Source organism: Ranitomeya variabilis, chromosome 7 (genome assembly GCF_051348905.1).
Source record: "Ranitomeya variabilis isolate aRanVar5 chromosome 7, aRanVar5.hap1, whole genome shotgun sequence".
Taxonomy (NCBI): Eukaryota; Metazoa; Chordata; class Amphibia; order Anura; family Dendrobatidae; genus Ranitomeya; species Ranitomeya variabilis.
In genome coordinates this window covers 71101118-71126813 of record NC_135238.1, presented here as the reverse complement: position 1 = coordinate 71126813, position 25696 = coordinate 71101118, and the positions used below count along the sequence as shown (strand labels likewise).

Sequence of the window (25696 nt, the reverse complement as noted above, 5' to 3'; positions counted from 1 at the left end):
GTAAAAGATTGGAATGCTTTGCGGTTATTATTATTTTTTTGTTTAGTATTTATATTCTCTACTATTTTTGTACTGCTCTATCCTCATCTATTTTGAGGTCTGCTACCACATAGTGAGATGAACTACAAGAATAAGGGTCCGTCCCAATTGGGGACACCTTGAGGTCACAAAGGGATGGCTTTTACAATTTTTTGATCAAAGCAGTGACAACTAATTACCCTACAGTGGGTATGGAAAGTATTCAGACCCCTTTAAATTTTTCACTCTTTGTTTCATTGCAGCCGTTTGGTAAATTCAAAAAAGTTCATTTTTTCACATTAAGGTACACTCTGCACCCCATCTTGACTGAAAAAAATATAGAGAAATTCTTGGAAATGTAATTAAAAAAAACCCTGAAATATCACATGGTCATAATAAGTATTCAGACCCTTTGCTCAGACACTCATATTTAAGTCACATGCTGTCCATTTCCTTGTGATCCTCCTTGATATGGTTCTACTCCTTCACTGGAGTCCAGCTGTGTTTATTTAAACTGAAAGCTGACAGACACAAAAACAAATGCACTAGCAGGGTGCAGTGGACCCCATTATTGATGGCAAACACACAGGTGCAAAAAATACTGATGAAACAACCACTTTCAATCCAGTGTTGGCTGTTTGGCATTAGTGCACAAAAAAATTGGTGCATTTGTTTGGAGGCTTCAGCAGGTAATCATCTGCATTTTTCTCTGTGACTTTTTTCAATTTTTTGGAGGATTTTTAAGTCCTCTTTTTGTGTCGGTGAGCTTTTATTCTATGTTTAGTGTTAGGACTGGCAAAATGTAAGGACCATTGACGTGGGTTGCCAGCTTACGTATTGAGGCCACTAATACCTTACATACATTGATATGTGTTTTTTGGCACTTTATCTTGTAGGGTGCAGTCGGACCAAGATGTTTCTGTAAACTGTTGGCCTCTGTTCGCACAGCATGCATTTTGTAGCACTGGGCGGCAGAACTGTATGTGCGTTAGTAATAGGCTGTAAACCAGTATGCTCTGCATTGCCTGTGTGAACAACGCCACATACAGACTATTATCGCTTATCTTTTTGTGCACTAATGCCAAACAGCCAACACTGGAATGAAAGTGGTTGTTTCATCAGTATTTTTTGCACCTGTGTGTTTGTCATCATTGATCGGGTCCGCTGCACCCTGCCAGTGCATTTGGTTGGAGGCTTCAGCAGGTAAACATCTCTGCATTTTTCTCTGTGTTTATTTAATCTGATAGGACTTGATTTGGAAAGGCACACACCTGTCTATATCAGACCTTACAGCTCACAGTGCATGTCAGACCAAATGAGAATCATGAGGTCAAAGGAACTGGCCAAGGAGCTCAGAGATAGAATTGTGTCAAGGCACAGATCTGGCCAAGGTTATAACAGAATTTCTGCAGTACTCAAGGTTCCTAAGAGTGCAGTGGCCTCCATTATCCTTAAATGTAAGAAGTTTGGGGCTACCAGAAGCATTCCTAGACCTGGCCATCCAGCCAAACTGAGCAATTGTGGGAGATGAGCCATGCTGAGATTGATAAAGAAGAACCCCAAGATCACTATGGCTGAGCTCCAGAGATGCAGTAGGGAGAAGGGAGAAAGTTCTACAAAGTCAACTATCACTGCAGCCCTCCACCAGTCGGGCCTTTATGGCAGAGTGGCCAGACGGAAGCCTCTCGTCAGTGCAAGACATATGAAAATCTGCATAAAGTTTGCTAAAAAAAAACATATGAAGGACTCCCGGACTATTACAAATAAAATTCTCTTGTCTAATGAGACAAAGATTGACAATTTTGGTGACAATTCTAAGCGGCATGTGTGTAGAAATCCAGGCACTGCTCATCATGCTATGGGGGTGTTTTTCAGCTGCAGGGACAGGAAAACTGGTTGTCATTGAAAGAAACATGAATGCGGCCAAGTACAGAGATATCCTGGATGAAAACCTCTTCCAGAGTGCTCTGGACTTCAGGCTTGGCTGAATGTTCACCTTTCAACAAGACAATGACCCTAAGCACACAGCTAAAATAACAAAGGAGTGGCTTCAGAACAACTCTGTGACCATTCTTGACCTAAACCCAACTGAACATCTCTGGAGAGCTGAAAATGGCTGTCCACTAATGTTCACCATCCAACCTGATGGAACTGGAGAGGATCTGCAAGGAAGAATGGCAGATGATCCCCAAATCCAGGTGTGAAAAACATGTTGCATCATTCCCAAGAAGACTCATGGCTGTACTAGCTCTAAAGGGTGGCTTCTACTCAATACTGAGCAAAGAGTCTGAATACTTATGGCTATGAGATATTTCAGTTTTTCTTTTTTAAATGTTTGCAAAAAAAATTACATTTCTGTTTTTTTCAGTCAAGGTGGGGTGCAGAGTGTATATTAATGGGAAAAAAATGAACCTTTTGGAAATTGCCAAATGGCTGCATTGAAACAAAGAATGAAAAGTTTAAAGGGTCTGAATACTTTCCACACCCACTGTATGTTATTTATATGTACTATTACTATTTACCTATTTACTTACTACACAGTATTTGCTCAGTTAGGGTACCGTCACACAGTACCATTTACATCGCTACGACGGCACGATTCGTGATGTCGTAGCATCGTATGATTATCGCTCCAGCGTCGTAGACTGTGGTCACACTGTGCAATCACGGCGCTGGAGCGATGCCGAAGTCCCCGGGTAACCAGGGTAAACATCGGGTTACTAAGCGCAGGGCCGCGCTTAGTAACCCGATGTTTACCCTGGTTACCAGCGTAAACGTTAAAAAAAACAAACAGTACATACTTACATTCCGGTGTCTGTCCCCCGGCGTTCTGCTTCTCTCCACTGTGTAAGCGCCATAGCCGGAAAGCACAGCGGTGACGTCACCGCGTCACCGCTGTGCTCGCTTTCCGGCTGGCCGGCGCTCACAGTGCAGAGAAGCTGAGACGCCAGAGGACAGACACCGGAATGTGAGTATGTACTGTTTGTTTTTTTTACGTTTACGCTGGTAACCACGGTAAACATCGGGTTACTAAGCGCGGCCCTGCGCTTAGTTACCCGATGTTTACCCTGGTTACAAGCGAACACATCGCTGGATCGCTGTCACACACAACGATCCAGCGATGTCAGCGGGTGATCAAGCGACGAAAGAAAGTTCCATACGATCTGCTACGACGTACGATTCTCAGCAGGGTCCCTGATCGCTGCTGCGTGTCAGACACTGCGATATCGTATGGATATCGCTAGAACATCACGAATCGTACCGTCGTAGCGATCAAAATGGCACTGTGTGACAGTACCCTTAGTTTTTATTCTAGATTCTGTTGTTAAATGGCCACAGTGTGAATGTGTACTTACTCATAGCACTTATACCCACAGATATTCTGGCTCTTTTCTTCGGTTTTGTATTTTTTTTGTAAATAAAAGTAGAAAATAATAGATATCAGCATTGTTTTTAAATGGCAAAAAATTAGAAGACAATTTTTTTTAATTAGAAATTAGCAAATCTAGTTTAGGTGAATTCAATGTGTCTTGAATTTGGCCAAGAAATTGGAGTAAATCTAACTTTTGTGTTATTTGATTTATGCAAATTCATAAAAATGGCAGCCTCCCAGCTGCCATTTTGCTAAATTGTAAAAATTTGTAAAAAAAAATAAATAAATTCAACTCTCACCTGCTCTGCTGTATTAGCCCTAATTCAATCATGCACACATTCTCTATGGCTCTTTCATCATCTTCCTTTGAGTCTGGGGTTTCCCCCCCAAAAAAATGGCCTTGGAGATCATGACTCTCGTTGTGACATCACATATCTCATTGACTCGCGTAAGCCTGTTGAAAGCCTTGGGTGATATAATAATGACGTCATCATGTCACGACAAGCTTTGTGACATGTGAGGCCTACTTAGCACTGGAAGCCCAGAGACCCCAGAACATAATAAAGAATGGACTTTGGATTTGCTTCTAATAGCTCTTATGCAAATTGAATTTTCTGATTAAATTCAAACAAGCTGTAAAATTCATATTTTGACAGGCTTACACATTGCTATTAGCCTATTATTAGACATAAATCATAGGAATTTTTCTAGTCAATCAACAGAAAATGCTAAGTCATGCAAAGTGACTTGAATTGTAGTTAACTGAATGTTTGGTTTTATCTTCATTAATCTTCAAATAAAATTTAATTGGGACTAAGAAAAGTTGTTTATGTTAAATCAGGTTAAGGCCATTTTCACTCATCCTTTTTTTACAATACAAGACAAATGATACATGTTTTTTTTCAATAAGTTGGACCTATTTTAGTCCTTGTGCCAGTTTTTACAATACTTGTTGCATCTGTTTTTTGCTTATGAAAAAGTAAAGTATAGATAGCACACACATGACATTTTTTACATGAGACCATTAATTTCAATGGCGAGTGTGATCCACAAAATAGATGAAAGTTCATTATTTATTGCACATAATTAGTAAAAAAGGATGTGTAGAAAAACACATTAATTGTCCATAATCTATCTGTAAAAATAATGGATAGCTTGCATACCAATAAAATAAATTTATGATACTGACCTAAATGAGATCAATAAATAGGTGGAAATTTATATACCACTAAGTCTAGGTGGTGTTGGAAAAGATTGCTTGAAGTTTAAAACTGACAGATCTGGCAAACATCAGACATAGAGACTTCTATACATGTGACTTAGCTACTGGCTCACATTATCTCCTCCATATGGTCTACCATTGATTAAAGTAATTGAAAGAGATAAGGCTACTGTTCCCCAAGAGGAAAAAAATATTTTTAAGTTGTTTAAAGGGGTTGTCTAAATTTCTTAAATGGGCAAAATTGTAAAAAAAATTAAGAATTCTATTAAAAATCCTATCTGGAGGGTTTTTTATATTCTTGTTTACTTCTCATTGCCTAGGTTACTGACCACCTCAGCAGTTTATCAGTGGTGGTTGGCCTCTTAAGCAAGGAACGCATGCTTGCAAGTGCAGCTCTAAAGATCACCAGATTTCCAGATCCAGACAGTTAAAGTGCCCTTGGGCTCCCCCGATGGTACAAAGTAAAAGATGCCCATACTTGCAGAATGGAAGAGGGCACATTTCAGAACAGCAGCATGACCATTCCACTGGTCTGAACTATCAATCTTCAAGTGTATGTCATCCCCTGGCGATTAGGAAGCTGAGAGACAGAGGAGCAATGTATCCAGAAGACAGAATATTAGATATGGGCAAGATGGTGGTTCAATAGTTAACAATGTTGCTTTGAAGCACTGGGGTACTGGGTTCAAATCTTACCAAGGACAACATCTGCAAGGAGTTTCTATGTTCTCCCCTTGTTTGGGTGGGTTTCCCCCAACACTCCAAAGACATACTGATAGGGAGTTTAGATTGTGAGCTCTGATGAGGACAGCTATGATGCTGTCTACAAAGCGCTGCAGAATATGATGGTGCTATGTAAGAAAAGCATAATAATTATTAGGGCTAGTGCACATATTGCATATTTGTCATGTATTTTTCTGGTCACAAAACCTGAAGTGTTTCCTGATGCCCGCAACGTGAATGAGAACCCTGAAGTGACATGCACACGCTGCTTAATTGTGACCCGCATACTGAAATCTGCATCATATCAATTATTTCTGTGTTTTTGCAGCACATTTCACTCATACTAATGAGTGGGGAAAATTTTGCACCAAAACGTATGTCAAAAACTCCTTGTTTTACGCAGTAAAACAGAAATGGTGCTGAAATTTCTGCACCCAAGACTTAACATGTGCACATACCCTTAGAAAACATTTTAGGGTTAACAGAGCTGATCGTGGTTCTCTTTCTGGAAATAAAATTACTCCTTTCTTTTGTCCTTTCATTCTCATTTCTTTCGACATCCGAAAAACATCCATTACGTTATCTTTCCATTTTGAGATACTCTTTATTGGATTAATATCTTTAAGTAATGTAGCAGCTGGAATTGAATGTACAGAACATGACAGTTCTTTATAGGTTAGATATTGTGGTTGACTACTCGGGTTACAAATGACACCGAGGTGCAAAGGTGTCTACCTTAGTAGTCTCGAAAGCACTTGTACAACACATCCATGTAATTCTTCTATGCAGCTCCAATAAAACCTCCTTCAACCTGAGAAGAATCCTTTTACTGGCTTGTAATTATAAGTATTGATATTTTGCTAGCTGGGTCACATTCGTGACCTACCACCGAGCAGAAAATAAGAAACAGAGTGTAAATATTGCTCGAATATCACGTCTGTTGCCTATTTAGAGAGCGCGCTTCTTTAGCGGAATAAAAATGTTGATATTTCTTCTTAGCTTAACACCAAAAGGAACAATTGCCAGCCAGATTAACATTGAAATTTGGACTAATCTGTGTTTGACTAAAACCTTTCTACCGTGACTTTGTGTAAAAGGATTCAATTACAGTGCGCAATGTTTTGTAAATAACTATCTCACATAAAAAGTTAATTAATCAGGGCTGTGTCAATTTCCTTGTGCCATGTCAATTTGCAGCAAGGTAATTAATCACTAATCGCCCAGCGTGAAGCAAGCTGAGGGACAATTCACAAGTCATTTATTGTCTTTTTTGTAAAACAAATTGTAACACCGAGTCATGAAGAAACACATCTCGCCTTTCATAATATATTTTTTTTTATCATGCTTTTGCATGTTGTAATAGACCTCAGCAACAAGCAGCTGTATTTCTCTTCAATAAGAATAATAAAGAAATTAATGAGAGTGGATTGATTGCCCATTGCTTTCCTGTTATGTCAGTTTTGAGATTACACTGAAAAAAAAAACGAACAGTGAAAAATGACTTTTCCATGTGGGGAATGGTGATTAGGCCTGTTCATTAATTAGAAATTTTTTTTTGTTTTCCTTCAATGCATTTTAAATGAGAAGATTCTTTATGAAAAGTAAAAAGAGTTTCATAAAATATAGGCTCAAGCTAAGGTTTTCATCCCATCACTAAGCAACGTGATGGAAATAAGGCTGTAATTTTAATGGAACAGTAAAAATTATAGTTTTAATTATATCAATCCTCCTTTTCCATTTCCAATAAACTTGAAATGAAGATTGTTTAAATTATATCGGTTGGTGGAAAATATTTTGTTAGAGTCTCTGGTACCTGCAGATATTCTATGTAAAACAATAATTATAATAATCTTACAGTTGATATTACTCATTTGTCCAAAACATCACAATAGAAAATATTCAAAGATAATATTTGTGGAATTTAGTTAGGTTGATGTGGCCAATCATTGGCGCACATTCATTGACTTTTCTTAGGAAATGTTCCACTCCATAGACATCACTATTGGACCCTGTGTTCTCGTTTTTCCTTTGCGATTCTCATGATATGTACATGAATTGTGCAGAAAAAAATAGTGAGTTATTTTGGCCCATATATATTGATATATATTTGTTTCAATTGTATTAGGAGTCTAGAGCTACGTTCCCACAATGAGTTTTTGACGCTGCAGAATTTCTGCACCATTTCTGCACCTATTGTTTTAATTTATTTACTTACGGTTTTCCATTGCATTTTTGTTTCTTTTTGATATGTCATGATTTAACCCTTTTATGACCTATGACGTATAGTTATGTCACAGGTCACCTCCCCGTTTCATAAGGGTTCCAGCTATGAGACCACAACTTTTCTGGCACTTGTCAGCTGATTTCATCAGCTGACATGTACCCTTAATAGCCACAGGTGAAATTGTGATACACCCGTGGCTGTTAACATGCTAAATGCTGCTGTCAATCAATGACAGTGGCATTTAGCATGATCAAGCCTGAAGCTCATCATTAGCTCTTCCCATCAGTGTCCATCATGTCACATGACGGTGGGTCATCATTGGGTTGGCATGACAATCTGGGGTCTTCAGGAGACTCCTGTGATTGTCATTGCTGGATATCTATTAGCGCTGCCCTGTGGCTGGCACTCATCTCATAGGAAATGAGCATTTTAGCTACACATAGCAGGGCTGAATCCTGCTTTGTGTAGCACAGGTGATCATATGGTCTCAGTTTCTAGTCTCCTCTGTAAAAAGTAAAAACAAAACTTTAAACAATAGTAAAAAAATATATATGTATATATAAATATATATATATATATATATATATATATATAATTATTAATATAAAGAAATATGAACTTTTAAATCTCCCCTTTTTGCCCCATTTATAATAAAACAATAAAAAATACACATATTTGGTATCGTCAAGTTCAAAAATGCCCCATCTATCAGTATACCAAAATAATTATTTTAATTGGTAAATGGCGTAACAAGAAAAAAAAATCAAAACGTCAGCAACATTTTGCTGCAACAGTGCATTAAAATACAATAACGGACAATCAAGACATCATATCTACCCTAAAATGGTATTAATCAAAACATCAGCTTGAAATGCAAAAAATAAGCCCTCACCAAACCCCAGATCATGGAAAATGTAGACACTACAAGTCTTGGAAAATGACGCCATTTATTTATTTTTTTTAAAAACTTGGGATTTTTTTCACCACTTAAATAAAAAAGAACCTAGACATGTTTGGTGTCTATGAACTTATAATGACCTGGAAAATTATAATGGTAGGTCAGTTTTAGCACTTAGCGAACATGGTAAAAAAACAAACAAAAAACAAGTGTGGGATTGCTCTTTTTTGCAAGGTCACCGCATTTTTATTTTTTTCCTGTTTTCTAGTACACTATATGGTAAAACCAATGGTGATATTCAAAAGTACAACTTGTCCTGCAAAAAACAGTCCCTCACATGGCCATATTGACAGAAAAATAAAAGAGTTATGGCATTGGGAAAAAGGGGAGCAAAAAATGAAAACTCAAAAAGGAAATACCCAAGATGGTAAATGGATTAAATAAAGCTGTTTTGTTTTTGATACTACCTGTGTTTTTGCTTTGACAAAACATTATTGATATATTTAGGTACGGATTACATGCGTTTTTGACGCGTTTCTGCATGTGCGTTTTTTTACCTGCAGAATTTCCGCACCTAATGCAAGTCTATGGGGAAATCCGCACAGAAGACTCAGCGTACCCGCAAGAGAAATTGACATGCTGCGGATTTGAAACACACACGGCAGGTCAGTTTATACTGAGTAAAATAAAAGCACAGTGGGCATGAGATTTCTATAAATCCCATCCATTTTGCTGAAACGTAAGATGCTGTGCTTTTGACGCATCAAAAATAGGCAGCAACAAAAGCACACCAAAAACTCATTGTGAGAACGTAGCCTAAGGGGTAAAGATTTTCCTTGTGCAGAATTTCAAGTAGGCATAGGCATATTTATAGGCCATGCAATGATCCTCTGGAATTATATCTTGCAAGTTGCCTCTTCAGAGAGAGAAAGGACAGGAACGTTAGCGCCACCTATTGGAAGAAGCAATCTGAAAAGTCAACTGCTCACACTAGCATATAAATCAGACAAGTTCAAAGCGAGAAAAAATTGTTAATGTTAATCAATGAGTCAGTGCTGATCTGCAAGTTTCTCTTCAGCTTTAACTGGGCTGAGGAAAATAATTACAGCATGCCGTGCATGGCCGCAGATATTGGACGAGTCACCAATGCAAGCCTATGGGTGCAAAAAAAAAAAACAGATGGCACATGGACCATCCATATGCTGTCCCACTTTTACACCCACATCTTAAAGGAACCAGGACATTGCATCAGCCAAAAAACCACCTGGCAAACAAGACAAAAACATAAAAAATCTTGGATAAAGTTAAAGCTAAAAAAAGTGAAAGCAGCACTCCATCAAGAATTTAAGAAAAACTGTGATTTAATAGCCCATCGGGGCTCAACAACGGTTTGGTCCTCAGAAACGTTGCTGAACCCCAAAGTTCTTGATGGAGTGCTTCTTTCATTTTTTTAAACTATCTGCAGGTTTAATTGCCTGAAAGATTTTGCACCCGTATTGACTTTACATTGCCTGCTAGTGCTGCTTCTTTTTTTCTTTAAAGTTATAGATAAATAGATACATGATAGAAATATATTAGATCTATAATAGATAGATAACAAATAGATAGCTATTATATAGATAGAAATATACATAGAACAGATAGATATCCTGCAGATATATTTTACAACTCCCCTACATATTCTAAAATTGCACCCTTTAGTGCCTTTCATATGGAGTTTATTGTCAACTTTTTATGCTTGCTTAGCCTAACTAAGAAATAAATAACTAAAAAAAATGTGGTTTCTCCCCTATTTTATGAAACCAGCAAAGTTAAGGTAGAAAGCTGTGAGCTGATATTATCAGTCTAGGAAGGTCCCTTGATAGTGGGCCCTTCCCAGCCTGAAAAAAACAGCCCTCATCCATCCCAGAAGTGGAGCATCATATAAAATGCTTCACCCTCACTCTTCCTGATTGCCTTGGTGCAATGGCACTCAGGATAATGGGGTTTGGGGTTGATTTCAGCTTTGAATTCTTTAAACACACAGCTAGCATCAAGCCTTGGTGTTAATAATGGAGAGGTGTCTATCAGACAGCACCATTACTAACCCATACTAAAAAGTAAAAAACACAAACACAAAAATAGTATATTTGAAAAAAACATTTCTCTACTTTTTTCCTGGCTCACCAATTTAAAAAAAAAAAAAAAAAAAAAAGCAGGGAAACCGACATAGTCTAGGGAACCCAACATAGTCCACAAAGGGAAACCTGAAAAACATAAAAAGAGAGAAATAAAAAAAGACACTGTCCCTTGTTCAACAATTTATTATAAAACAAAAGGTCTCATGCAGAACCGATATAGTCCAGCACTTCCCTTGATGTTCCTCCATCCCGTCATTCTAACACTATAGGCTTTTAGCAGCAGTCAACTCCGGCTCACACTGTGGTCCTCTAGAGCCGGGGCTGTGGGGAGCAATAGCGTTACTGTTGTCACCGTTCAATCAGATTCTGTCGCTGTTTTGACTCTCTTGGAGCACAGCGTGAGCCGGGAGTGGCTGCTGCTCAAAGCCTATGGAACCTCAGAATGAGGCTCTATAGGCTTTGAACAGCGGAATCGAAGAACTTCTGGGAAAGCGCTGGACCTGCTTGGTACCTTTTTTACAGAATGAATTAGTGAGCGAGCGACAGTCTCTTGTTTTTATTTCTCTCTTTTTATACTTTTCAGGTTTCCATTTGTGGACTACATCGGATTTCCTGGACTACCACCTGCAATTTTTTTAATAAATTGGGGAATCAGGGAAAGTGTTTATTTTTTTCAAATAAACTGAATTTGTGAGTGTTTTTTATCCTTTTTCGTACTGGGTTAGTTCTGAGGGTGTCTGATAGACATCTCTCCATTACTAACACCAGGAATTGATGTCAGCTGTGTTTTGGACAATTCACAGCTGACATCAACCCTAAGCGCCATTACTCTGATTGCCCACACACGATGAGAAGAGCCAATGCAAAGCGCTAGAGTTAGTGCATTTCGCGTGATGCTCTACTTTTTTGGTGGCTGTGTGCTCTTGTATTATTCGGATGGAAAGGGCCAAATAAACATAGACCTTCCCAGCCTCATAATATCAGCTCACAGCTGTCTCCTTTACCTTTGCTGGTTTCATAAAATAGGGAGAACCCAACTTTGTTATTTAATTTTTGTATTTAATGGGTTAACCAAGCATAAAAAGCTTGGCAATAAACTCAACATGAAATGCACTAAAGGGTACCATTTTAGAATATATAGGGTCTGTGTGAAATTATATATCTACAGGATATCAATAATTTATATCTGTCTATCTATCTATCTATCTATCTATCTATCTATCTATCTATCTATTATTTATCTATTGTATATATAATATCATTCTATCATCTATCTATCTATCTTTCTATCTGTCTATCTATCTGTCTATCTATCTATCTCTCTATAAATATCTATACATTAGATTGCTTTATTATTCTTATCAACTGGCTTTAAGTTCCATACTGTAGAGTATTATAGTATGTAAAAGATGATGTTAAAAATGCATTGCAAATGGATTGCATACACATGTCATACGGATGTCATAAGGATGCTCGGCGGAAAAAAAATTGCACACTCGCATGACATAAGGAATGACATACGCATGACACTCGTCCAACTTTTTGGAATGTACATCGGAGCAATTATTTTATACGCAGCTGTGATCTAACCCATATACTCACCTTTTATCAGTCTTTTTATCAGTCCAAAAATTCAAGAACTTAATACAACAAAAAAGGGCAGCAGTATATACCTGCCCAGTTCTCAGAACTAATGCACATTCAGGATGTAGCAAACCCATATAGTAAAGTGGGCGGCGATTTTAACACTAAGCAATTATCCGCTCCATAAACTGGTAGGTTGTGAGAGATCGTCTCATCTGTATTTTGCACATGTGCTGCCGCCATCTTTGTTCTACAGGTTTTCAGCATCTTGATAGTGCCTTAGTTCTGAGACCTGGGCAGGTAAATACTGTGGCCCTTTTTTGCTATGTTAATTCCTATATCTAAAAACACACACTAACAAATGTATCCACAACAGCATGTTGATGATTTCAAAGTTGCAAGAACTCATTGCTTTATATTATACAAGAAATGTATATATACAGATCTGGCAAAAATTAAGTGACCACTGCAAAATGTTCAGTTTGTCTGATTGTTCACTTTATAGGTATAATTTTGAGTAAAATGTAAATTGTTCTTTTATTCTACAAACTTCTGACAACACGTCTCCGAATTTTCAAGCAATACATTTTGTATTTTTTTTTCTGAAAATGAGAAATGGTCAAAATAAAAAAAAAACCAGTGCTTTCAGACCTCAAGTAATGCAAAGAAAACAAGGTCATAACCATTTAGAAAGAACAATACTAATGTTATAACTCAGGAAGAGTTCAGAAATCAATATTTTGTGGAAAACCCATGATTTTTAATCACAGCTTTCATGCGTCTGGGCATGCTTTCCACCACTCTTTCATATTTCTATTGGGTGACCTTATGCCACTCCTGGTACAAACATTTAAGCAGTTCTTCTTTGTTTGCTGACTTGTAACTATCCATCATCCTCTTGATTACATTCCAGAGGTTTCCAATGGGGTTCAGGTCTGGAGATTGGGCTGCCCATGACAGGGATTTGATGTGGTGGTCTCTTAATTTTTGCCAGAGCTGTATATTAAGTATAAATAATGCTATCAATATTTAGGTGATGTTAAAAGTTTTCCACTTCAAAGACTGTCTTTAGATGTGCTTCGAATATGTATACTGTACATAATGCCACAAAGTGGTTACTGAAATAGGACAATTCTGCAGAAGGAAAATCAGTGTTTTGTTTTTGTTTTTTTGCTTCAACTTGATTAACCCAGTAGAACTAAATTATAAATTTACCTTTACCCTGCTGTGTCATCTTATACACTCTTCACGTAAAGTCTTTGATTTACATTTTGCCCAATAGTCTGCATGCATGGTTAGCTGCCCTTACACATTTAGGAATCTAATATTTATTTGCATTTCTCCTTATCAGGAGCAGTACGGTATATTAAGAGTATACATGATTCACATAAAATAGGCTGGTCCTATATGAGACCTTTTACTTCTTAATATTTACTATTCAATCCTATTTGGCCACATAGCTACCTTTATGTCCACTGTATATGTTTGTTTATATATTCATTAGGTCTTTATGGGATAATCCACTTTAAATTGACTGAAAATGTCATTATTTACACTGTCAATTAGTGGCGGCACTGTAAGTTCATCTAGTGCCATACCGCTGCTGATTTACATATTTTTTATTTTACCCATATCTCTACTTGTTCTGCCTCTCTTTTTTTCATAGCATGTATTTATACATCCTTTAACACTCTCAATTTCATGGTGTGGTTAATTCATTACCTCCTTGACGATCTGCATGTACGGGTCCATATTTGACTTAAACGGGTTGTCCGGACCTAAGCTACAAGTTGGCAGTCACTTTATGTGCGCTGTGATGATTCTCCGGTGCCGAAGTGGATGGTCATGTGGCCACAAGTATGCGATATGCATGCTGCCGGCCACATTCCAACTACACTGTTTCCAATTTTGCTGAATGCATTTGCATTGAGCACGGCCGCACCCATCTAGTCGGAATGTGACCGGAAGCATGCATATTGAGCAGTTGTGGTCACATGACCATCTTACTCCCGATACCGACAGCGGAGAATTGTCACAGTGCAGTGTGCACATTGAGTGACTGCAAACTTGTATCTTAAGCCTGGATGACCCCATTGATATACTTATAATGGGTCAGTTGGTGCCTTATTCCTGATGGTAATCAAAAAGCAGCGTAATTCCACCATAGTGTACCGCACTGATATGAATCAGTATATAACTTGTAGTTGAAGTAATGTTTGGCACATTGGCAGTAATACGCCCGGATTTCCACATTAACGTCTTTTGGCTGCCTCAATAGCCAGGAATCAGCAAATCAAAAATTATGATATCTGATAATTATTAGTTACTAGATGGTGGCCCGATTCTAATGCATCGGGTATTCTATAATATGTATGTCCACGTAGTATATTGCCCAGCCACGTAGTATATTGCCCAGTGACGTAGTATATTGCCCAGCCACATAGTATATTGCCCAGCCCACATAGTATATTGCCGAGCAACATAGTATATTGCCCAGCCCACGTAGTATATTGCCCAGTCACGTAGTATATTGCCCAGCCACGTAGTATATTGCCCAGTGACATAGTATATTGCCCAGCAACATAGTATATTGCCCAGTTACGTAGTATATTGCACAGTGACGTAGTATATTGCCCAGTGATGTAGTATATTGCCCAGTGATGTAGTATATTGCCCAGTGACGTAGTATATTGCCCAGTGACGTAGTATATTGCCCAGCCCACGTAGTATATTGCCCAGCCCACGTAGTATATTGCCCAGCGATGTAGTATTTTGCCCAGCGATGTAGTATATTGCCCAGTGACATTTTATATTGCCCAGTGACGTAGTATATTGCCCAGTGACGTAGTATATTGCCCAGTGATGTAGTATATCGCCCAGTGACGTAGTATATTGCCAGTGATGTACTATATTGCCAAGTGACGTATTATACAGCACAGAGCCACATAGTATATTGCACAGCGACATAGTATACAGCACAGGGCCACTGTTGTGAACTCTGTTTTCAGGCTCCCTCTTGTGGTCACAGGTGGTATTGTGTGACTTTTGTTTTGGGCTCCCCCTGGTGGCTTTGTTTGTTATCCTGCGGGTCTGTGGCTGATCAGCTGCCTCGTTATTCACTTGGGAGTTTCCTATTTAGCTCTGTTTCACTTCCACTTGTTGCCGGCTGTCAATGTACTCAGTGCTATTCTGATTACTCCTGATTATCTTCGGTTTCAGTCTCTTCAGGAGAAGCTAAGTTCTGTTTAATTATTTTTTGCTCATCAGTCTGCAATATGATTTCTGTGTATGATGAGTTTAGTCCAGCTTGCTAATATGTGATTTCTTCTGCTGGTTTGCTCTGGGGTACAGAGTTGCTTCCCCCGCACCGTTAGTTGGTGCGGGGGCTCGAGCGATCTCTGCGTGGATATTTTGAATAGGGTTTTTTATTGACCGCACAGTTCCCTTTCTATTTTCTGCTTTCTAGTGTTAGCGGGCCTCATTTGCTAAATCTAATTTCATCTCTGCGTTTGTGCTTTCCCCTTAACTCACCGTTAATATTTGTGGGGGGCTATTCTATATCTTTGGGGTCATTTCACTGAGGCAAGTGAGGACTTTCGTTCCCTCTAGGAATACTCAGTTTCTCAGGCTGTGATGAGACGTCTAGGATTTTCAGGTAACGTTCCACGGCTGCCTATAGTTGTTTGCGGATAGGATCAGGTTGCGGTCAATTCAGTTACCACTTCCCCAGAGTTTGTAGTCGGTTTAGTTACTTAGCTAGTCCTCTTGTGATCCTTGCCACTAGGATCATAACAGTACAGCCGGCCGGTAAAGTGATAATTGCATGGCAGAAGCAGGAGAAAAGAAGCCTTGATAATTTTTTTTTTCTTTTTTTTTTTTTTTGCCGTGTGTCTAGCTGCTGTGTGTCTAGCTTCTCTCCTCCTCTTAATCTTGGTGTGGCTGTGAACTCAGCTGCTGATATGGATATTCAGAGTTTGGCCTCCAGTGTAGATCATCTTGCTGCAAGGGTACAAAGTATTCAGGATTTTGTTGTTCACAGTCCTATGTCAGAGCCTAGAATACCTATTCCGGAGTTGTTTTCTGGAGATAGATCTAGGTTCCTGAATTTTAAGAACAATTATAAATTGTTTCTTTCTTTGAAACCTCGTTCCTCTGGTGATTCCGTTCAGCAAGTTAAAATTATAATTTCTTTCTTGCGTGGTGACCCTCAGGATTGGGCCTTCGCATTGGCGCCAGGGGATCCGGCATTGCTCAGTGTTGATGCGTTTTTTCTGGCCCTTGGATTTCTCTATGAGGAACCTAATCTTGAGAACCAGGCTGAAAAAGCGTTGTTGGCCCTATCTCAGGGGCAAGATGAAGCAGAGGTGTACTGCCAGAAATTTCGGAAATGGTCGGTGCTTACTCAGTGGAATGAGTGTACCCTGGCTGCAAATTTCAGAAAAGGTCTTTCTGAGGCCATTAAGAATGTCATGGTGGGGTTCCCTACGTCTGCAGGTCTGAATGAGTCAATGACTCTGGCCATTCAGATTGATCGGCGTTCGCGGGAGCGCAAACCTGCGCACTATTTGGCGGTGTCTTCTGAACAGACACCTGAGTCTATGCAATGTGATAGAATTCTAACCAGAAGTGAACGGCAAAATTATAGACGGCAAAATGGGTTGTGCTTTTACTGTGGTGACTCAGCTCATGTTATCTCAGCATGCTCTAAGCGCAAAAAAAAGGTTGATAAATCTGTCACCATTGGTACTTTACAGCCTAAGTTCATTTTGTCTGTTACCCTGATTTGTTCCTTGTCATCTTACCCGGTTATGGCTTTTGTAGATTCAGGTGCTGCCCTGAGTCTGATGGACTTGTCATTTGCCAGGTGCTGTGGTTTTGTTTTGGAGCCTTTAAAATTCACTATTCCACTAAGGGGAATTGATGCTACGCCATTGGCTACGAATAAACCTTAGTACTGGACACAAGTGACCATGTGCATGACTCCTGTTCATCAGGAGGTGATTCGCTTTCTTGTGCTGCATAATTTGCATGATGTTGTCGTGTTGGGTCTGCCATGGTTGCAGACTCATAATCCAGTCCTGGATTGGAAAGCAATGTCTGTGTCAAGTTGGGGTTGTCAGGGAATTCATGGCGACACTCCTGTGGTGTCAATTGCTTCATCCACTCCTTCTGAAGTCCCTGCGTTTTTGTCAGACTACCAGGATGTATTTGATGAGCCCAAACTCAGTTCTCTACCTCCTCATAGGGATTGTGATTGTGCTATAAATTTGATTCCTGGTAGTAAGTTTCCTAAGGGTTGACTTTTCAATTTGTCAGTGCCGGAGCATGCTGCCATGCGGAGTTATATAAAGGAGTCTTTGGAGAAAGGACTTATTCGCCCCTCCTCCTCCCCTCTTGGTGCGGGGTTCTTTTTTGTGGCTAAGAAGGATGGTTCTCTGAGACCTTGCATTGATTATCGCCTTCTAAATAAAATCACGGTCAAATTTCAGTATCCTTTGCCATTGTTATCTGATCTGTTTGCTCGCATTAAGGGGTCTAGTTGGTTCACCAAGATAGATCTTCGTGGTGCGTATAACCTTGTGCGTATTAAGCAGGGTGATGAATGGAAAACTGCATTTAATACGCCCGAAGGCCATTTTGAGTACTTGGTGATGCCTTTTGGACTTTCTAACGCTCCTTCTGTCTTTCAGTCTTTTATGCACGACATCTTCCGCGAATATCTGGATAAATTTATGATTGTGTATCTGGATGATATTCTGTTTTTTTCTGATGATTGGGAGTCCCATGTTAAGCAGGTCAGGATGGTGTTTCAGGTCCTGCGTGCCAATGCTTTATTTGTGAAGGGCTCAAAATGTCTTTTTGGAGTCCAGAAGGTTTCTTTTTTGGGTTTCATTTTTTCTCCTTCTACTATTGAGATGGACCCAGTCAAGGTTCAGGCTATTCATGACTGGACGCAGCCTACATCTGTTAAGAGTCTTCAGAAGTTCTTGGGTTTTGCTAATTTTTACCGTCGCTTCATCGCTAATTTTTCTGGTGTTGTTAAGCCTTTGACGGATTTGACCAAGAAAGGTTCTGATGTTACTAACTGGTCTCCTGCAGCTGTGGAGGCCTTTCGGGAGCTGAAGCACCGGTTTTCTTCGGCTCCGGTCTTATGTCAGCCAGATGTCTCTCTTCCTTTCCAGGTCGAGGTTGATGCTTCCGAGATTGGAGCGGTTGCTGTTTTGTCGCAGAGAAGCGCCGATGGCTCTGTGATGAAGCCATGTGCTTTCTTTTCAAGAAAGTTTTCACCTGCCGAGCGGAATTATGATGTCGGTAATCGGGAGTTGTTGGCTATGAAGTGGGCATTTGAGGAGTGGCGACATTGGCTCGAGGGAGCTAAGCATCGTGTGGTGGTCTTGACTGATCACAAGAATCTGATTTATCTAGAGTCGGCCAAGCGGCTGAATCCTAGACAGGCTCGTTGGTCGTTGTTTTTCTCTCGTTTTGATTTCGTGGTCTCGTACCTGCCTGGTTCGAAGAATGTAAAGGCTGATGCTCTATCTAGGAGTTTTGTGCCTGACTCTCCTGGAGATTCAGAGCCGGCTGGTATTCTCAGAGAAGGGGTGATTTTGTCTGCCATCTCCCCAGATTTGCGACGAGTGCTGCAGGAGTTTCAGGCGGATAGACCTGATTGTTGTCCACCGGAGAGACTGTTTGTCCCGGATAGATGGACCAGCAGAGTTATTTCCGAGGTTCATTCTTCGGTGTTGGCGGGCAATCCTGGAATATTTGGTACCAGAGATTTGGTGGCCAGGTCCTTTTGGTGGCCTTCCTTGTCGCGGGATGTGAGTTCCTTTGTGCAGTCTTGTGGAATTTGTGCTCGGGCTAAGCCTTGCTGTTCTCGTGCCAGTGGTTTGCTGTTACCTTTGCCTGTCCCGAAGAGGCCTTGGACGCACATTTCCATGGATTTTATTTCAGATCTCCCTGTCTCTCAGAGAATGTCTGTCATCTGGGTGGTGTGTGATCGTTTTTCTAAGATGGTCCATTTGGTGCCCTTGCCTAAGTTGCCTTCCTCCTCCGAGTTGGTTCCGCTGTTTTTTCAAAATGTAGTTCGTTTGCATGGGATCCCTGAAAATATTGTTTCCGACAGAGGATCCCAGTTTGTGTCTAGATTTTGGCGGACCTTTTGCGCTAAGATGGGCATTGATTTGTCTTTTTCATCGGCCTTCCATCCTCAGACGAGTGGCCAAACCGAACGAACTAATCAGACCTTGGAGACCTATTTGAGATGTTTTGTTTCTGCTGGTCAGGACGACTGGGTGACTTTTTTGCCGTTGGCCGAGTTTGCCCTTAATAATCGGGCTAGTTCTGCTACTTTTGTTTCTCCTTTTTTTTTTGTAATTCGGGGTTTCATCCTCGTTTTTCCTCGGGTCAGGTGGAGCCTTCTGACTGTCCTGGAGTGGATGTTGTGGTGGATAGGTTGCATCAGATTTGGAATCATGTTGTGGACAATTTGAAGCTGTCACAAGAGAAGGCTCAGCGCTTTGCCAACCGCCGTCGCTGTGTGGGTCCCCAACTTCGCGTTGGGGACTTGGTGTGGTTGTCTTCTCGCTTTGTTCCTATGAAGGTCTCCTCTCCTAAGTTCAAGCCTTGGTTTATCGGTCCTTATAAGATTTTGGAAGTCCTTAACCCAGTGTCATTTCGTTTGGACCTCCCAGCATCGTTTGCTATTCATAATGTGTTTCATCGGTCGTTGTTGCGGAGGTATGTGGTGCCTGTGGGTCCTCCGGTTGAGCCTCCTGCCCCTGTGTTGGTTGAGCGAGAATTGGAATACGTGGGGGAGAAGATCTTGGATTCTCGTATTTCTAGACGGAGGCTTCAGTATTTAGTTAAATGGAAGGGCTATGGTCAGGAGGATAATTCCTGGGTTGTCGCCTCTGATGTTCATGCGGCCGATTTGGTTCGTGCCTTCCATGTGGCTCACCCTGATCGCCCTGGGGGTTTTGATGAGGGTTCGGTGACCCCTACTCAAGGGGGGGTACTGTTGTGAACTCTGTTTTCAGGCTCCCTCTTGTGGTCACAGGTGGTATTGTGTGACTTTTGTTTTGGGCTCCCCCTGGTGGCTTTGTTTGTTATCCTGCGGGTCTGTGGCTGATCAGCTGCCTCGTTATTCACTTTGGAGTTTCCTATTTAGCTCTGTTTCAATTCCACTTGTTGCCGGCTGTCAATGTATTCAGTGCTATTCTGATTACTCCTGATTATCTTCGGTTTCAGTCTCTTCAGGAGAAGCTAAGTTCTGTTTAATTATTTTTGCTCATCAGTCTGCAATATGATTTCTGTGTATGATGAGTTTAGTCCAGCTTGCTAATATGTGATTTCTTCTGCTGGTTTGCTCTGGGGTACAGAGTTGCTTCCCCCGCACCGTTAGTTGGTGCGGGGGCTCGAGCGATCTCTGCGTGGATATTTTGAATAGGGTTTTTTATTGACCGCACAGTTCCCTTTCTATTTTCTGCTTTCTAGTGTTAGCGGGCCTCATTTGCTAAATTTAATTTCATCTCTGCGTTTGTGCTTTCCCCTTAACTCACCGTTAATATTTGTGGGGGGCTATTCTATATCTTTGGGGTCATTTCACTGAGGCAAGTGAGGACTTTTGTTCCCTCTAGGTATAGTCAGTTTCTCAGGCTGTGAAGAGACGTCTAGGATTTTCAGGTAACGTTCCACGGCTGCCTATAGTTGTTTGCGGATAGGATCAGGTTGCGGTCAATTCAGTTACCACTTCCCCAGAGTTTGTAGTCGGTTTAGTTACTTAGCTAGTCCTTTTGCGATCCTTGCCACTAGGATCATAACAGGTCACGTAGTATATTGCCCAGCCACGTATGTCACAGGTTAAAAAAAAAATAAACATATACTCACCTTCCGTAGGCGCGTTGTAGTTCTGTCGCCTGTGTGGGGTGCAGGCGGCAGCTTCCGGTCCCAGGATGTGATGACGTCACGGTCACATGACTGTGACATCATGGCAGGTCCTTCTCGTGCAGGCGCGCAGGACCTGTGATGACGTCGCGGTCACATGACCCTGCCGCGGTCACATGACCGTGACGTCACGGCAGGTCCTTTTCGCGCAGGCGCACAGGACTTGTGATGACGTCACTGTCACATGACCGTGATGTCATGGCACGTCCTTCTCCCAGACCATCCTTGCCTCCATAGCTTGCCGCTTGCATGGACCGGCCGGAGCATCGCGAGGAGCGGGAAAGGCGGCGGAAGGTGAGTATCTAATGATTTTTTATTTTTTTATTATTTTTAACATTAGATGTTTTTACTATTGACGCTGCATAGGCTGTGTCAATAGTAAAAACTAGGTCACACAGGGTTAATAGCGGCGGTAACGGAGTGCATTACCCGCGGCATAACGCGGTCCGTTACCGCCGGTATTAACCCTGTGTGAGCGGTGACCGGAGGGGTGTATGCGGGTGCCGGGCACTGAGTGCGGGGAGTAAGAAGCGGCCATTTTCTTCCGGACTGTGCACGTCGCTGATTGGTCGTGGCAATGGTCATGGGCGTTTTGCCACGACCAATCAGCGACTTGGATTCCATGACAGACAGAGGCCGCGACCAATGAATATCCGTGACAGAAAGACAGACAGAAGGACAGACAGACAGACGGAAGTGACCCTTACACAATTACATAGTAGATCTCTCTATATGACTGTTATAGGCCCCATTATCATAGCCTTCATATAGGATAAGTATGGACGGCATAGCTATTTATGGTTGTCTTTATGATTTAATGTCCCATGATGTGGCACTTTATGTTTTTTTATTTGTCTACATAGGAGCATGCTTTCCAAGTATTTTAATAAAAAATCTTAATAACTAGTTTATTATTTATTTAAATCATTTTGGATTCCTCAGCTAGAAGGAAGTGCAATGCAGACAAGTTATCAATCTATTTGTATTTAAAACTTTATTATTCTGCTGGATAGAAGGCTAATAATATGCATATCAAATTAAATTAGAACACATATTAATATACTTTTTGAAATCTTTTTTTTTCTGCTATGTTATTGCAGAGCTTTGCAGAAAATGAACATATTGTAATATGTAAAGACCAAAACTTCGTAACAATCTTTGAACAGCTGCAAAATCTGATCTTTAGCTCCTGATATTGTCAGTCAGTATGATACAAATGATCCTATTTGTCCCACCCCAGCATGTGTCCTATCATACCATTCTGTTTCTAATTTATTGTCCAGCATTTCTGATAAATTGTCCCCATAGGTGTTCTCTTCGCTGCAAACCATAGCAGTGATATCAGTTTGTTTCAGATGAAATTAACTCTATAATGTGAATCATTTTTGGGATCTTAGAAATGCCGTTAATTTATAACATCTCCATGTGATAGAGATGGATAGATTTCTACATAATGTATACAAAATGTATTATTCTAGCTGATGGCATCTAGTAATATGTATTCTCATGCAAATTACGACTATTGCACAAATAATAATTCATGATTCCAGATGGTATACTTTTATGAGTCTTTTGTAAGATCTGACTCTTATTGGTTTTTGCATTTGACTTAAGAGTAGTGATGAGCGATTATGCTCGTTACTCGAGTTTCTCCGAGCATGCTCAGGTGGTCTCCGTGTATTTTGGCATGCTCGGAGATTTAGTGGAGGTAATGTGATGGTAATGTGATGGTCTGGGGCTGCTTTGGTGCTGGTAAAGTGGGAGATTTGTACAAGGTTAAAGGGATTTTAAATAAGGAAGGCTATCACTCCATTTTGCAACGCCATGCCATACCCTGTGGACAGCGCTTGATTGGAGCCAATTTCATCCTACAACAGGACAATGACCCAAAGCACACCTCCAAATTATGCAAGAACAATTTAGGGAAGAAGCAGGCATATGGTATTCTATCTGTAATGGAGTGGCCAGCGCAGTCACCAGATCTCAACCCCATTGAGCTATTGTGGGAGCAGCTTGACCGTATGTTACGCAAAAAGTGCCCATCAAGCCAAACCAACTTGTGGGAGGGGCTTCTGGAAGTATGGGGTGAAATTTCTCCAGATTACCTCAGCAAATTAACTGCTAGAATGCCAAAGGTCTGCAATGCTTTTTTTCGAACCTTGTCAATGTCTGGACAAGATTTTCAATTCATTTGGCAACTCATTTGATTAATAAAAGTATGAGTTACTGTGTACGTATTCAGGAAAACTCCTTCAAAATTATCTCCAGATGGAATATCACGCCTAAACGCATCCACAGATGGCATCATGCTACAACCACTAAATGTTGGAGATGTGGAGCAAACAATGGTAGCTATATACACATCTGATGGTCCTGTCCGATGCTTTGCCCCTTTTGGAATGAGGTAACCGCTATCATACATAAATTATTGGGCACGCGTACTATCTTGAAGCTGGAAAATATCTTTCTAAATCTTCCAATTTGGCCAAATGATAAGTATGCTACTAAACTAGCTCAGTTCATTATGGCGGCATGGAAATCATTGATCCCGTCAAACTAGAACTCAACTACCATACCCACTGCTCACCAACTTTACTCCAAAATCAAACAATTATACCATATAGAGGAATTAGCAGTGAGAGTCGATCATACCTCTGCTAACTTTCATAGCATATGGAAGCCTTGGACCCAACTCAGGACACAGTCTTCATTTTACTCTGCAATATTGCCATAATTAATTATTCATCCCAAGGTGCTACTACAATTTCCCCCCTGTCTTTCCCCTCCCCTTTCACTCACCCACTTGTACCTACACCTTTCCTACCCGCTCTCTTATATTCTATCGATTAAGATATTTTTTCAACTAAATTGAAAGTATCTGTTAATTCAATATTAACGGTAATTAAGTTCTCATGTGATAAATATTAGAAGTTTATTTTGCTAGTAATACAACTGAATATCTGCATTCTGTTAAGGTTGCTTTTTCAGAAGATGTATGTTATTCATTATGTCTCAATAAAAAAAACATTGAGAGAAAGAATAAACGCGTGAGTTTTCATGGTAAGCACAAAATTGTCTGGGTGACCCTAAATATTTGAACGGTTATATATATATATATATATATATATATATATACCAGAAAATAGTGGTGATAAAGCCTCCACTTGTCACATAACGGTGTGTGTCTTGTCAGTCATTTATACATTTGTCCTACTTTTGCCTCCTCACTCAGGTTTGCGATTTGTGACTGTTTTCTTGAAAATGTCTACTGATCTGTTCAAGAGAAGTGCATGGCTTTCATAATGTGAATTCCCATGGGTCCACTAGATGATGTTATCACTTTACATCCCTCTTCTGAGGAATCACAAACGAAAAGATTTCTATATCTGTTATGTCACATGTTCACCGTATAGTTCTATAAATATAACCTCGCACATAAAATGCACATAGCCGCCCTATACTTCATTCTCTACTTGGCTTTTTGTTTGCTCTTCTGTGTATAGCATGAAGCAGACAAACTGCTGGATGAAGAAGAAAAATGTTTCTTTAGCTAATAAGCGATTTATGGATTATCCAAGTTCAAAATTGACAAAAATATTTTTCAAAAGTTCTATAATAATAATATTAATCTGAAATTAATTTAGTAGATAATTATGATGGTTAAAAAGATTCTTTAGCCATTAGTGACAAAGGGATTATGTTTTTCAGCATATTTTGCAAAACAAAAATGGCACCTCTGTAAAAGAGTTTTCCTGGAGTTGAAGGTTACTTATTTATCATTGGGTGGTCTAATCAATGGGACCCTCAACAACCTGGAGAGCAAGGTTCTGATCTAGAGAATTGGGCACAAGTGTCTATGGGACTTCTGGAGGCAGCAAAGTAAAGAACAAGGAATAGAGCAAAGGTTGAGCATGTTCACCTCCTCTCCATTTAAGATGGGGTCTGTATAAGGAATAACTTTAAATTCTGGTAAAGCTAAGTTCACATTTGCGTAGTGTTCGATATTTCCAGGAGGACGTGTCTCAACAGGCGTGTCTCAATCAGTTCCTCGACATGCGCAGTCCGAAGTACGCAAGCGCATCAAACGCATGTGTACGCATGGACATGAATACGCATTCATTCCCATAGACAGTAATCTTTTTTTTTAACGCACTCATCTGCATGCGCATGCCTACGCATATTTGACAGATTTTTTACGCCTCCAAAAATGCAACATGTTGCGTTCGCCGTGCCCAGCCGCACACCGCGAAAAAAACATGTTTACGCAAAAGCATGCTAATGCATGCAAACTCATGTCCATGCGTATACCATGTTAAATATATGTATGCATGACACATGCGGATGTATGCGGATCAAACGCTGCATGCACAGACGCAAATGTGAAACCAGCCTAAGTGAACTATGAATTAGGAGTAAGGGCACAATAATAAGTTGGACATAAATAGGCAAGGTAGAAGATAAAGAATTTAAAGGGAACCTGACATGTGAAAACATGCTAATAAACTGGACATGTGGGGTTAATTTTCAGGTAAATACCGTTCTTAACTTGTCTTGTGCCCACATTGAGAGTCCTGCTGCCAGGAGG

At 40.3% G+C, this 25696-nt stretch overlaps 1 protein-coding gene across 16 annotated transcripts in view; it reads left to right on the top strand.

Annotated features, from left to right (window-relative positions):
• RBFOX1 (RNA binding fox-1 homolog 1) overlaps nucleotides 1–25696 on the top strand; it is a 957869-nt gene that overhangs the window by 771524 nt on the left and 160649 nt on the right. For 8 of the 16 annotated variants that reach the window (XM_077275261.1, XM_077275262.1, XM_077275265.1 and 5 more), the window contains exon 8: nucleotides 9022–9123. The exons of the other annotated variants lie outside the window; for them this stretch is intronic. In XM_077275261.1, coding sequence (XP_077131376.1) covers nucleotides 9022–9123 — 102 coding nt within the window. The remainder of the gene's footprint in view (nucleotides 1–9021; nucleotides 9124–25696) is intronic. 16 annotated transcript variants of the gene reach the window in all.